We start from the raw sequence: 15630 nt of genomic DNA on the forward strand, positions 1-15630 counted from the left end.
CAGGCGCCCGCCACCTCGCCCGGCTAGTTTTTTGTATTTTTTAGTAGAGACGGGGTTTCACCATATTAGCGAGGATGGTCTCGATCTCCTGACCTTGTGATCCGCCCGTCTCGGCCTCCCAAAGTGCTGGGATTACAGGCTTGAGCCACCGCGCCTGGCCAATTTTTTGTATTTTTAGTAGACACGGGGTTTCACCATGTTGGCCAGGCTGGTCTCAAACTCTGACCTCAAATAATCTGCCTGCCTCAGCCTCCCAAAGTGTTGTGATTATAGGCATGAGGTATGAGCCACCATGCCTGGCTGATCTTTTATGTCTATAAAACACCAATGCCAGATCTTTTATGTCTATAAAACACCAATACCAGGAGATTCTTCTAAGTGTTCAGTTTTCAGTGTGCATGCACTGAGGTATGTGCACATTCTCTGAGGACAAAGCAGAGGTAAATTGTTCAAAGATTTGGCTAAATCATTTTTCTATGGATGAAGTAATCATTTATTTGTTGATTTATTCAATCAAGAAACATCCATTAGGCATATAGTATGTTTCAGACACTATATGAATCAAGGACATATGAAAAAGAAAAACAACAATGTAGTTTACAGGCTAACATCCACTGGGAATTTAAGGAGATACAGATTAGTTGTGTAGAAAAGCCTAAAGTACCAAGGACTACGTTTATACAACCATCCCACCGAAAACTGAACTTGTTTTATCCTTAATTGTCCTTAACCATGAAAATATTTGGATGATAAAAAGGGCAGAACATAGCTTGCCATCAATACCTCTGCAAAAAAATGTCAGGGAAGACAAGGAAAGACAATATCTCTAGATTATGTTTTAGGACATTGAAAATTCCATTATTTCCAACTACTCATAGCCCCAGTGCTATCAATGTATACGTAGGATTGTAGAATCATCCTTTGTTGAAACTCATGAAACAAACTGAGATTTACTCTATGAAATAAACTTTTTACATAGATAACTGAAACAAAAGTTTTCCAATTTCAAATATCAGATAAAGTGCCAGACTCAGAGTAACACATACATTTCACTAGCTAGACTCATGCTTTCTCTCTAGACATCATCAAGAAAATAAAAGGTGTTTCATTTGGGGTAAAGATGACTTAATAATACTCACTTTCATTTTGGGGTCTCCTTCAGATTCAGTATCACCTGGAACAGTTTTCCTGGTAAGATTAAGCTCTGTACAGGAATAATTGGCAACATATGGCACCCTCGGGTTATATTTGAACACCAAATGTTCTCCCTCATCTGAGTATTTAACTGGTTCAATGAGGTATCTTTGGTCATTTACTCTGAAGAATCCCCTGTAGAAATTGGGAACACAATGTATATTCAAGGTCTATAATTACTCTACCACTGCAATGACTTTTTCTTTTCAAGAGAGAGAAACTACAAAGCCAGCGCCTCATGAACATGTAGGAAGGTGCTTTCAGTGGTAAGGAAATGTGATGATACGTGGCCTTTGACTGAATCAATACTTTTTTCTAAGAGTCACCTTACTAGATTTTCAGAAGTTGCACAGTCTAATATCTGCTTTGAGTACAGGTAGGGTAGCAAGTCCCACTGGTGGTTGTGGACCGCTGTCAAGTCTTAAGACTTAGTGCAAAAATTATGTGAGTTTCTATGTCTATCATGACGTGGAATATATGTAAAAGTAAATATATGAAAGTAAAAATACTAATATGTGGTAATTGTGTCATTAAAGGGGTTCTCATTCTTGAAAATACTAATAACTAGTCAAGTAAATTTCCCATAATTAAAGACAAAACTTCCTTGTTCTACTCTTTACCTCTCCACATCATCCTTCCTTGTCCATGAGCCTATGATCTATAGAGAACTATAGGCCTTACTTCTGAATTTTTACTTTCAAGAGGCTGCAAACACAGCTTGATTTAGTAAAAAGCTAAATGAGTCAAGCCTCATGGCATAATGGGAATTCCCAAAACCAGCATTCAAAAGACCTGGGTTTTGGAATCAATGTTACCACTAGCAAATGAAATATTCAGGAGAAAGTTTCTAGTTTCAGTCAGTATCCTGATCAAATGGGAGGCCAGACTAAATGATTTTCAGTAATCTTCCAAATACGAATCCCTTATTCATATACTGCAAAGCATGTCTTGTTCAGGACTATGCATTAGACATCTGTTTGTCAAAACTTAAATCATAGGCTAGAGCTGAAACTGCTAAAAGTGCACAGCAACTTTTTTCTTATTCATTTTTCTATATACCAGGAGTGATAAAAGAAAATCAACAAAGTTAATTTCTTTGAAAATCCATAGGAAAACTCATAAAGGAAAACGAAAGATATTCTGCCTTACCTTAGACCATTACACGTACTGATACTGGCAGCTGAATCATATTCATGTACTATGGATCCTTGGTAAAAACAGTGATCCTAAAATAGAAGAAGACTCTATTACTATATATGTAAATATTGATATTATATAGATATTAATATTTAAATATTTTCTGTTCAGAATGTATCAATTTTTTTTTTGACAAATTGCATTGATATTTGTTCGTTCATTAAATTCTTTCATTTGGAAACATTTGAGCCTGCTTCAGAGGCCTTTTACCTTAATTATGTGATTATTTTGTGTAAAGCAAAGTATAGATTCTTCCTCTACTATATAGTGTATTAATGATGATAGTAGTTTTAGAATTGTGACCATTTTCCTTAGAAATATAACTTCTTAATCCACCCTATAATTTTTATCAAACTAACCCTTCTGTGATAATACTATAATTTTTCCCAGTTGCCAATGAAATCAAGACAAATGCTTGATGATCATGAAAACTAGGTCTCCCTCTCCAACCAGTTCCCCTAACGCCTTTCTCTCTGGCCTGTTTCAATCAAGTTGGTGTCTTTTTTACTCCTTCCTTGATGCTCTGCCCGTGGTAGTCCAATCAGATAATTATTTTTCCCATCATTTCCATGTGTTCAAATCCTACCTATGGATGACACTTTCTATGGTCTTCCAGTGACCTCACACTTTCACAAATAACCCACCCCCTGCATCAAAGAATGTTACCCAGTTTTCCTCTTGTCCTATTTTGAAGATTGCATAAAGACTTAGCTCTTATAGAAGTTGGAAGTTGCAGCCGGGCACAGTGGCTCATGCCTGTAATTCCAGCACTTTGGGATGTCAAGGCGGGCGGATCCCAAGGCCAAGAGATTGAGACCATCCTGGCCAACATGGTGAAACCCCACCTCTGCTAAAAATACAAAAATTAATCGGGCGTGGTGGCATGTGCCTGCAGTCCTGGGAGGCTGAGGCAGGAGAATCGCTTGAACCCGGGAGATGAAGGTTGCAGTGAGTTAAGATTGTGCCACTGCACTCCAGCCTGGTCAAAGAGTGAGACTCCATCTCGAAAAAAAAAAATGACACTCCATCTCAAAAAAAAAAAAAGTTGACTGCTGTTTTAAATGGAGGAAATACTTTTTTAAATGTATAGTTTTGGTAAAAGTAATGTTCTTGGAAGGTTACAGAGGACCTGTTTTGCAAAAAAGCAATGAGGGTATAAAAATAAAATCTATATCTAGATTTTATTAAAATTAATGGAATTATATTAATAGTAAATGAACAAAAAGTCATTTGGGGATTGAAGAAAAGACCTCAATATTGGTGCATCAGAAAAACTGGGTAAAGAGGTGAGAATCACAAAAGGATCAATGAATGGAGATTTTAAACTTGTTTCATAGCTTCAGATTTTATCCATGTAGCTTGATCACAGCCTCATAAGGTGCCTTATATTTTTGGTGTCCTGCTTTACCCTCTCCCAGACTTAACACCATATTGAGCGTATGGAAATCAGTTTAGGAAAAGAAAAGATATATTAGCAGTCAATGATTTGCTTGTTACGCAGTAAGAGGTTAGGGTCCACACAATCGTATTTTTATACTACAATTTTTCAGTGAGAGTAATCAATTCAGAACTTATTTCTGACGTAGTACTTTCTGGAGCAGCTTGTACAGATAGAAGAGGGTTTCAAAATCACATCAGGAAATACTACTTTTAGAGAAGAGACACAGGAAAGTTCCATAAGATACCATGATCTGAAGATGCCTGGTGAACGCCTCTCCTTTCATGGAGTAGAATGTTTCACTGTAATTGGAGCCTAGGAACTCCCTGAAAAAGAGGGCAGACAGGTGGTGAGACTTGTTCACTCTAAAAATCTGACAGATAAAACCAATAATGTGTTGGAGAAGTGTCCAGTTTGCTTCCACATCTCAGCAAGATCCTCTTCTGCTAAAAATGGTAAAGCAAAATCAAGCCCACTCATATGAAAAGCCTTTCTAACTAAATATCATGGTTCATAAAGACTGTAGAAAAACTAGAAAATAGATTCTGGCAGTTTTAGCAAAGCAGTATTTTTTAAAAGCTTGGCGAAAATGTTATCTAAGTAAAAACCTGAGACCAAAATTAATGCAAAATACATGCATTAATATATGTGATGAAAATGTCTTATATTCATCACATCATAAGATATATGTGGTGAATATGTCTTAATATATAGTAACCTAACAGCTACATATTTAGGTAAATGCAATATGTATTAATTATAACAAATTTACACCAGCCATGCTGTATTTGGAACTGAGCCCAATCTCTCTACCCTATGGCAAGACCTTACCATTGCAGTTGTCTCTGTATCTATAGTGATGGGCCTGAATAAAGCCTGCCTTATGGTGCTTTAACAACTGTCACTGAATAATTTTTTCTTTAACATCTTTTTGGACTATCCATGGGCACTTCTTGATCCCAATTTGAACGTAAGAAACTTGTAGTTCTTCTAAACTCAGTGCAAAACATACTTCCTGACGCCATCAAGCGGATTTTGAGATCCCTTCCTAAGGTGTATTTCACACTTCCAAAGATGCTCATTTTCATGTCTGCCACATTTTCATTATGTATTTTAGAGGTCACCAAACCTTTGCTGTACAGGTGAAGATAATAAGCATTTGAAGCGGCCGGGAGGCTGAGGTGGGTGGATCGTGAGGTCAGGTGATTGAGACCATCCTGGCCAACATGGTGACACCTGGTCTCTACTACAAATACAAAAATTATGTGGGCGTGGTGCAGGCCTTTAATACCAGCTACTGGCGAGGCTGAGGCAGGAGAATCAATCACTTGAACCAGGGAGTCGGAGGTTGCAGTGAACCGAGATCGCACCACTGCATTCCAGCCTGGCAACCAAGTGAGACTCCGTCTCAAAAATAAATAAAAATAAAATAAAAATAATAAAGATTTTAAAAAATACACATTCAAGGCTATGTGGGCCACATACATGGCTGCTATTACATGTTCTTTGTCTGATTTTATTTGTTGTTATTGTTGCTGCTGTTTATACTCCAGATATTCCAAATTTTAAACATTACTCTTAGATTAAGGGGTATGCATACATAGAAAACATGTCCAATTTGTTCTGCCAATTATCATTTGTTCACCCCTGGTATATTTCATGTCAGTCTTCAAGGTTACCTATGAACTACCTTAGGAAAGGGACTTTTTCATTTTTATTTATTTGTGTCTCCTGGTTTCTAAGGTAGTATTTGGAATACTAGGAGTGGTCAAAAAAATGCTGAACTAATGTTTAAAATGAACTAAATATAGCATTTCACTACTGCTATGGCTGAATAAGCTACTATCAGACAGACATTCTGTATATAGTTATTTAGTTCTGGATAACATATAAAAAGAAAGTACCTAAAGGGTCTAGGTATGGAGCAAAAACAGCATCCTCCAGGAAAGGGAAGGAGGCACAGGGAAGAAGGCACAGCATGAGATGAAGTTTCCAGTTTTACAGCATTTAGCCTGAGGTCAGGCTGAAGTCTGCCTTATAGAGGATGGATAAAACTCGGCTAGAAAACCACAGTTGTTCTGATTTGAAAAGTCATATAACAGAGTTTAGAGTAATGACAGTAACAGAAATGTACACAGTAATCATGGAAAAAAAATGAGAGAGTGGGGAGAATCCTCAGTTCTGTAAACAAACTCAGTTTGAAATTCAGAATTTTCCCTGAACTATGACCTCTGAGGGATAGACTAAAAGTAGCCATGCTAAGAATAAAACAACTGAGCTAAAATTTGAGCTGCCACCCAGAAGACAGAATTTGCAGTTTAAGCCCAACAAAGTTAATCTCCAAATACAATGAAAATATGAGAACTCTTCAGCAGAACATAACAGAATTCAGAGTCCGTTTCACATAATATTCAAATTGTTCAGTTCATAATTCAAATTTACACAATGAAGAAACATAAAACATTGAACTATTGTCAAGAGAAAAGATGATCAGCAGAGACTTATCTCAAGTTAATCTAGAACTTGAAATTATAGATAAGACTTTTAAAGCAGCTACTATAACTATGCTCAGCAAAGTAAGAGAAAGTTATTTGCAAAGCATGCAAAAATGTAGAACTGTGGCAGATAAATGGAAGTTATATTTTTAAAAAACAAATTTAAAATGTTATAACTAAAATCTACCTAGATAAAAGTTTTAGTTGATATCCTTTAAATGAGAACAAAACTGATAAAGAAAGAGCTGACAAACTCAATGAGAGTTCAATAGAAATTATGTAATCTGAAAAAGAGACAGAAAAAAAGTAGAGCTTCAGAGTCAAGTAGATTATATCAAAGGACTAACATACTGATAAGTGGAGTGCTAGAAAGTGGAGAAAGGGTATAATAGAAAAAAATGGAAAAGTAGTAGCAAAAAATGAACCCAATTTGGAGAAAGACATGAATTGTAATTTCAAGAAGTTCAGCAAACATCAAGCAGCATTTATATGAAGAAAGTCACTCCTTTGCACATCACTGTCAGATTGCAGTGTATCAGAAATAAAGACAAAATCTTGAAACCAGCAAGAGAAAGACAACACGTCTTTCTGGGGAAATTTATACGACTGGGGAACAGAAATTTATAGACTATTAACATTGCATTAGAGACCATGTGAGCCAGAAGAGAGGAGAACATCATCAGTCATCATCTTTTCTTAAAAAATACAGAAAATGGACCAGGTGCAGTGGCTCACCCCTGTAATCCCAGCACTTTGGGAGGCTGAGACGGGTGGATCATGAGTCAGGAGATCAAGACCATCCTGGCTAACATGGTGAAACCCCGTCTCCACTAAAAATACAAACAATTAGTTGGCATGGTGGCGGGTGCCTGTAGTCCCAGCTACTCAGGAGGCTGAGGCAGGAGAATGGCCTGAACCCGGGAGATGGAGCTTGCAGTGAGCCAAGATCGCACCACTGCACTCCAGCCTGGGTGACAGAGCAAGACTCTGTCGCAAAAAAAAAAAAAGAAAAAGAAAATTGGTGAACCCAGAATTTATATGCAGCAAACTGCACCAAAAATAGCCTTCAAGAAGGAAGACAAAATAGACTTGCAGATAAAAGAAAATTGAAGTAAATTTTGCCACAGATCTATACTACAAAATTGGTAAAAGTTCTTTAGTTTGAATGAAACTGTAACACATGAAAAACTGAACCTCTAACAAAAGGGAGAGAGAAGAAATGATAAATAAATGAATAAACTAAAACATATTTTCACATAAGATACATATAAATGTTTAAAGTCAAAATTATAGTTATACATCATGCGATTAATAATCTATATAAATATATGTATATGGCAACTTTGCACAAATAAGTAGTATCTGTAAGTGAACATATTGCAATGTTTTTACATTTTATGTATAATGACATGGTATTAACTGTAAATAATAATTAATTGTAAATATATGCTGCAATTTCTAAAATGAAAATTAAATCTAATGTAGAGAGTCATTGTTACAAATTTAACAGGTTAATAAGAAGCCAGTAGGGAAAGTGAAAAATAAAGTAAGCCAAAGATCAAAGGAAAAAGGATACTAACAGAGGAGATAAACAGAAATGAAATAATTCCAGCCATACAAATCATAACATTTAATGTAATGTTAATAGGAATGGTAACATTAACATTAAATATTAACCTACTAAAAAAGAATAGGCCAGGCATGATGGCTCACACCTGTAATCCCAGCACTTTGGGAGGCCGAGGTGGGCGGATCATGAGGTCAGGAGATCGAGACCATCCTGGCTAACATGGTGAAACCCCGTCTCTACTAAAAATACAAAAAAAAAAAAAAAAAAAAAAAATTAGCCAGGCGTGGTGGCACGTGCCTGTAGTCCCAGCTACTCGGGAGGCTGAGGCAGGAGAATCGCTTGAACCTGGGAGGCAGAGGTTCCCTCTGGGAACCAAGTGCAGTGAGCCGAGATTGCGCCACTGCACTCCAGCCAGGGTGACAGAGTGAGACTCTGTCTCAAGAAAAACCAAAAAACAAACAAAAACAAGCAAACAAACAAACAAACAAAAAGAATAACATTAACGTTCAATGTTAATATTAACATTCCTATTGAAAATCAGAGATTATTAGAATGCATTAAAAATCAGGACCAAACTAATTTCCATCTTACAAAAGACACATTTTAAATGTAAAGACACAGATATGTTGAAAGGAAATGAATAAAAGAATAGTATCTTATTTATATAATAAACATAAGAAGGCTGGAATAGCTGTGTTAATATCAGATAACAAACTGCAAAATACACAAATGATTGGCCCAAAGATATGTTTTAAAAAATCAAATGAATCCAAACATTGGCAATTAAATAACATACTCCAAAATGATTCATGACTCAAAGAAGAAATCCCAGAAGAAATAAGAAGATATTTTGAAATGAATGATAATAAAAAAATAAGACTTTTGAGATGTATCTAAATGAAGACTTGAGAGAAATGCTATGACTTCAATATTTTAAATACTTAGAAAATATTAAACATTTCTATAACCAGAGAAAAATAAACACCCAATAAGAAGAAAAAAGAAAATAATACAAATGATAAAAGAGATCAGTGAAATAAATAGACAACCAATTACAGTTATTCACAAAGCTAAAGAAAAGATCGGGCCAGGCATCATGGCTCACTCTCATAATCCTGGCACTTTGGGAGGCCAAGGCAGGAGAATTGCTTGAGCCCTGGAGTTCGAGACCAGCCTGGGCAATATGGTGAAAACCCATCTTTACATAAAGGGTTTTAAAAAACAAACCAGGCATGGTGACACATGCCTATAGTCTCAGCTACTCAGGAGGATGAGGTGGGAGGCTGCCTACAGACTGGGAGGTTGAGGCTGCAATAGCCGTGATTGCACCAATGCACTCCAGCCTGGGAAACACAGTAGGACTCTGTCTCAAAAACAAAAAATAAAAATAACTAACTAAATAAAAGGTCGACAATTGATAGTCCCTTTTAGATTGGTAATATAAGAAGAAAAACCCAAATTACCAATGTTAGAAATTAAAAAAAGAGTTATCACTAAATAATTACTTTTAAAATAATTATAATATTATAAAACACTTTATGCCAAATATGGGGCAACTTAACTGAAATAGACATTTTTCTTGAAAACTGTAATTTAAAACTGATGCATGATAGAATAGAAACTTTGAATAACCCCTTATCAATAAATTAAATTTGTTATAAAACCTCTTTCCTACACATACACAAAAATATGCTCAAGGCACATGCAGTTTCACTTGCAAATTCTATCAAATGCTTTGAATGTAAATAATATCTTTTAGAAAATATAGGAGAAAATATTTCCCAACTCAGGAGCCCAACATAATCTATTATCAAAATTTGATAAATCTATCATAAAAACTAAAATTTTAGTTTTTTTGGGAATAGCCATCAGTAACATAATTTCAAAAACCCTTAAGATATTGACAAATTAAATACAATAATTTATTGTGAAATAATATATAATGTATAATGATCAAAAATCAGTGTACACTGCCATATGGACATTTCAATGGATTCAGACAGAATACTTGCAGCAAACTTTTCAAGGAACTTTCTTAATCTGATAAATAAATGGCAAATCTACAGGTACTGTCATATTAATCATTTAATACTGAATACTTTCCCTTTAAGATCAGGAAAAGTGTAAGGTTGCCCTCACTCCTTCTAGTAAAATTGTAATGAAGGTCCTAGCCACTGTCATAAAATAAAGTATAGAAATAAAATAAATAATAATCAGAGAGGAAGATAAAACTATCAGTATTTTCAGATGACAAGATGGTAAATTTCCTAGAAGATTTCTAAGTGCTCTATAAAACAATCAATAAATTCATTTACTAATGCTTCTCAAATCCAAAGCCTAAATAAAATAATCCATTTTGCTTTTATATTATAGATGCAAATCATAGAAAAATGAAATAATAAAAACAATTCTGCTTATATAACCACCACAACTAGTAAATATATGGAAATAAATTTAACAAGACGGGTGAGAGCTCCACATTGTAAACTTTAAAACATGTTGATCAACATTAAAGAAGACGAGTTATAATGTGAATACTCAGCACTATTGAGATATTAGTTCTCTCCAAACTTATCTATAGATTCAATAAGCTAAAATGAAATTCAATAAAATTCCAGCAGGCCTTTTAATAGAAATTGCCAAGGTGATTCTAAATTTTGTAGAGAAATGCAAAGGACCTAGAATAAACAAACAATTCTGATTAGAAGAGTTACACATTGTGCCTTTAAGGTATACTAAAAAACTGCAGTAATCAAGGTAGTTTGGCCGTGACTTACAGACTGTACATAGATCAATAAGATAGAATAGAGAGCTGATAAACAGTCATTTGATTTTGGCCAAAGGTGCCAAAGTAATCCAATAGCACCAGAAAGACAATTCATCAAAATGGACTGGAATAATTGGCTGTAAATATGGAAAAACAAGAATATTGACTTCTCCAGCAAATCACACCCACACACACACACACACACACTCACACATATATGCACATACACAAATTTAAGGTCATAACAGACCAAAACTAAAAGCTAAAATTATGAAGAGCTTAGAAGCAAACATACAATATCTTTGTGATTTGCAGTTAGGCAATGTTTCTTAGGTCCTAGAAAGTGATGACCATAAAGAAATTGATAAATTGAAATTTATTTAAAATTATAAATTTTTACTTGTTTAAAGACACAATTTTTAAAAAATGAATTAAAAGGTCACAGACAGGAACAAAACATAACAAGAACTATATTTGACTAAGGGCTAGTCTCCAAATTATATGGTGGCTCATGCCTGTAATCCTATCACTATGCGAGGCCAAGGCGGGTGAATCGCCTGAGCTCAGGAGTTTAAGACCAGACTGGCCAACACCGTGAAACCCCATCTCTACTAAAATACAAAAAATTTGCCGGACATTGTGGCGGATGCCTGTTGTCCCAGCTACTGGGGAGGCTGAGGTACCAGAATCACTTGAGTCCAGGAGGCAGAGGTTGCAGTGAGCCAAGATCGCGCCATTCTACTCTAGCCTGGATGACAGAGCAAGAAAAAAAAAAAATCTCCTCGAGCTCAATAATAGCAGTACAAATAACCCAATAAAAATGGGTAAATATTTAAAGGTAAAAAAGATATAAAAATGATAAAATAAGCACATACATGAGTTTTCAACAGGAAACAGAATATTTAATAAAAGTTAAATATTACAAGAAACCAACTACTATAGCTAAAATTTTTTAAAGTGACAATATAAAATGATGAAGAATATATACAGCAGCTAGTATTCTCATACGTTGCTGGTAGTTACCAAAATTTTACAAACGCCTTGGAAAAGAATCTGTCAGATTTCTATGAAACTAAACATATACATATCCTGTGACACAGAAGTATCACTCCTTGGCGTTCACCAAAGAGAAATGAAAACATATGTTTATAAAAAGGCTGTGCATGAATGCTCATACAATTTTTACTAATGATAGCCAAACACTGAAAACAGCCCACATGTCTATCAATAGGAGAATGGATGAATGAACTGCATTATGTTTATTCAACAGAATACTACCAGAAAATAAAGACAGTAAACTTCTGATAAATGCAGCAACATGAATGAATCTCAGTATCAGTATGCTAAATTTTAAAAGTCTTAACACAAAAGAGTACATGCAGTATGATTCTAGTTTTAAAACTTTCCAGAATGGACAAAAGTAATCCATGGCGAAAAAACTTCCAAGGACAGATTTTGAGAGGAGGTGGCTAACAAGAAGCTTGAGGAACTTTTCTGAGTGATAGTTCTGTATTTTTATAGGAGTTTTATAGGTATGGGCATTTGCCAGAACTCAATGGATGGACCCAGCAATTCCACTTCTGGGTGTTTATGTAAAAGATTTGGAATCACTATGTGGAAAAGATGTCTCCTCCCCATGTTCATTGCAACACTATTCACAATAGCCAAATTATGGAATCAACCTAGGCGTCCATCAGCAGATGAATAGATAAAGAGAATATGGTAAAGATACACAATGGAATGATGTTCAGCCTTAAAATAGAAGAAAATTCTGTCATTTATGACAACATGTATGGAATTGGAGAACATTATGCCAAATGAAAAAAGCCAGGCAAAGGAAGACAAATACTGCATAATCTCATTGATATGTGGAATCTAGAAAAATTGAACTCATAGAAGCAGAGAAAAATGGTGGCTACCAGTGACTGGAGCTGTAGGAAAAAGGGGGAGATGATGGTCAAAGGGTACAAAGCCCAAGTTACATGGGATGAATAAGTTAGTTTGTGTTTTATTGAGATCCATTGCATAGCACGGTGAGTTTACTTAATAATAGTGTGTTTTACGATACAAAATCTTATTGAGTAAATTTCAATTGTTTTCACGACAAAAAAATAAGTATTTGAGGTGATAGATATATTAATTAGTTGATTTAATTATTTCACATTGTATTCATGATCATAACATCACTTTGGCCACATAAATATATACAATCATAGTTTGTCAAATTATAATAAATGAATATATGCATGCATACATACATACATAAAATTCAACAAATATGTAGATGCACATTTAAGAGTTATGTATTTCATTTTATGAAAATGTTACACAAATAAAAAATTAATTGTAAACATATATATTAGGCTGGGTGCAGTGGCGCACGCCTGTAATCCTAGCACTTTGGGAGGCCAAGGCAGGAGGATTGCTTGAACCAAAGAGTTTCAGTCCAGTCTGGATAACATGGTGAAATGCCATCTCTGCAAAAATACAATTAGCTGGGTGTGGTGGCATAGGCCTGTAGTTGCAGCTACTTGGGAGGATGAGGTGGGAGGATCACCTGAGCCCAGGAGGTTGAGAGCAAGGCTACAGTGAGCCATTATTATGCCACTGCACTCCAGCCTGGGTGACAGAGTGAGGCTGTATCTCAAAACAATCAAACAAACCAAAAACAAATACTAAACTTGAATGCTAAGTTTGTTCATGTATTGAGAGGAAAGTAAACTGATGTCCGTAATATAATTTGAAATGCATAAAAATAACATGGAAGATGAATTGATCGATGGATGAATGGATAGAGGAGGAAGAAGATATAAAATATAAATAGTAAAATATGAATGAATATGTGTATGTATGTGTACCTTAATGGGTCTATGGGTATATGTATATGTTAGTGGGTATATGGATTTTTTCAATTCTGCCCTGTGTGTTAAAATTTTATCATAGTAAACTTTTTGGGAACATTAACTAGATGCGACAGGTAAACAGAATATAATTATTTTGTAGTTGTTTTGAAAGAGCAAATATAAATTGTATGATAAATTGCTTGGTTGTATAGCAGATTCTAAATTAATATTTCTGATGAGTCATATACACATACAAATAAAACTCTTCATCTATTAATAGATTTATTACAGCGAACAGAAAGTTGACCCAATCAATGTTTCCACGGAATGAATATACAATCTGATTTGACATTGTTGTCACAGAAAAATTCATCACTATTTCTCAACATGAGTTTATAAAATAAGTATGTATTATTATCAAAACCAAGCTGAATGAAACTTAGAGGGGAAACGTTGAAAAGTGTGGTCATGGAGAAAAAGACAAATAGAAATCTAAATAAGATCAGTTTCTGTTTGTTACTGTGTTATGAAAACATCCAATTACGTAATATTCACAGGTTTGGAGGCTCTGTGGTATGCACTAAATTCATTTACTTTGTAGAACTGAGGGAATGAGGCCGTGTTGCCTGTTACACACGTTGAAATTAGATTAAACTGCTCTGTGTGTGTGCAACCCAGTAACAGGCCATGCCAGGCTGATCAGCAGGATCGAGCAATGGCTAGTACAATGAAATTGACTCAGAGGCCTAGGCAGCCTGGGGGAATTGTGAAAGCAACTTGAAACTCCTCAGTCAGACCATCTGCGTCATCGTGTGCTCATGAGTATTGTGACCCCGGACAAGTTATCTTTTCAGTGTACCTATGATTCTTCCTCAGTAAAGTGCAAATTAAACAGTATCTGTCTCATACACATTTTTCAGGAATTAAAAAGCAACTTAGGGAAAGAGAAATCTCTCAATAAATGTTAGCTTCTTTCATGCTGAGAAGGTAAAAATATGCAGTCTAAATATATTATCAGTATAGTTACGGAATTAAGTTTATTATTCTGCACGTGTGTGTGTCTGTGTGTCTGTGTGTTGTTATTTTTACTAATAGACCAGAGTCTCAATTCCCCAACAGTGTCACTCTTTCTTTCTGCTTAGCATTTGACAGCTCCTCATCCTTTTAATATTTGGGACCCTGAGACAGAGCTATTATGTGTAGAAATGGGCCAATGGAGAAACAATGAAAATTAAACAGCAGCAACAGGAGAGATTATTTTGAAGAACGCCATTGAAGAAAGTTATAGGCATTGCAATTACAGTATTTGGCTACACAAAATGTCTTGACGAAGCAAATGCTCTACAGTTCGTAGTTTACTCTGCAGTGGAACTTGGTTTGATATCTAGTTTGCACAACTTAGAAGTCACTTTAAAAGCCATGTTTTTCGAATTTCTTTTGTTCCACTGATTCCCAACACAGTGATGTATTAACCCTGTTCTTAGAGTGACTATATGGAGTTCAAAAAATTCTGAGTATCCAAAGTAGGGAGTTATTTAGGAATGGGAGAAGAAGAGCGGCATCTATGATTGTCTTTCAGCTTTTGAGATGTGATTGGCTTACACATGAAGAGCTTTCATTTGAAGAGGAAAAATTCAGATTACATACAAATAACAATGACTTAAGGAATCCACTTCACTGGCAGTTTTTACGAAAATTGGGATACTGTAGTTACTAAAATCTATAAGGTACTGGAATCACAGTAGAACTTACCTGGATCTTAGAAGATGAAGGACTAAGGTTTTTCTATTTAGTTTTATTTCATACAACAATTCTTCTTCATACGTTTCCTGAAAAACAAGAGGTATCACATGACTTCAACATGGGCTCATTTAGTGTGTATTGAGCAAGCAGTGCTTTGGGTGGACGTTCCCTATCTCCAATCCACTCAGCAGTCCTTTCAGCCAAAAGGCAAAATACTGATAAAGATGAATTGAAAGAGAACTAATACTAGAAGGAAGATTTTACAAACCTCCTTCTAGTTATATTTTAGAACTGATTTCTTCTAGTTACATTTATATTAGAATAAAATATAAATATATTTAGTTGTATTTATTCTTTTATATTTTGTATTATTTATATTTTAT

At 35.2% G+C, this 15630-nt stretch overlaps 1 protein-coding gene across 2 annotated transcripts in view; it reads right to left on the reverse strand.

Moving 5' to 3' along the window:
* Positions 1 to 15630, reverse strand: part of ADAM7 (ADAM metallopeptidase domain 7) — a 63550-nt gene that overhangs the window by 41507 nt on the left and 6413 nt on the right. For both annotated transcript variants that reach the window (XM_017884474.1, XM_017884482.1), the window contains exons 3-6: positions 15257 to 15333; positions 4077 to 4155; positions 2344 to 2420; positions 1140 to 1329 (exon numbers count right to left, since the gene is read on the reverse strand). In XM_017884474.1, coding sequence (XP_017739963.1) covers positions 1140 to 1329; positions 2344 to 2420; positions 4077 to 4155; positions 15257 to 15333 — 423 coding nt within the window. The remainder of the gene's footprint in view (positions 1 to 1139; positions 1330 to 2343; positions 2421 to 4076; positions 4156 to 15256; positions 15334 to 15630) is intronic.

This window comes from Rhinopithecus bieti, unplaced genomic scaffold (assembly GCF_001698545.2).
Source record: "Rhinopithecus bieti isolate Rb0 unplaced genomic scaffold, ASM169854v2 scaffold_315, whole genome shotgun sequence".
Lineage (NCBI taxonomy): Eukaryota > Metazoa > Chordata > Mammalia > Primates > Cercopithecidae > Rhinopithecus > Rhinopithecus bieti.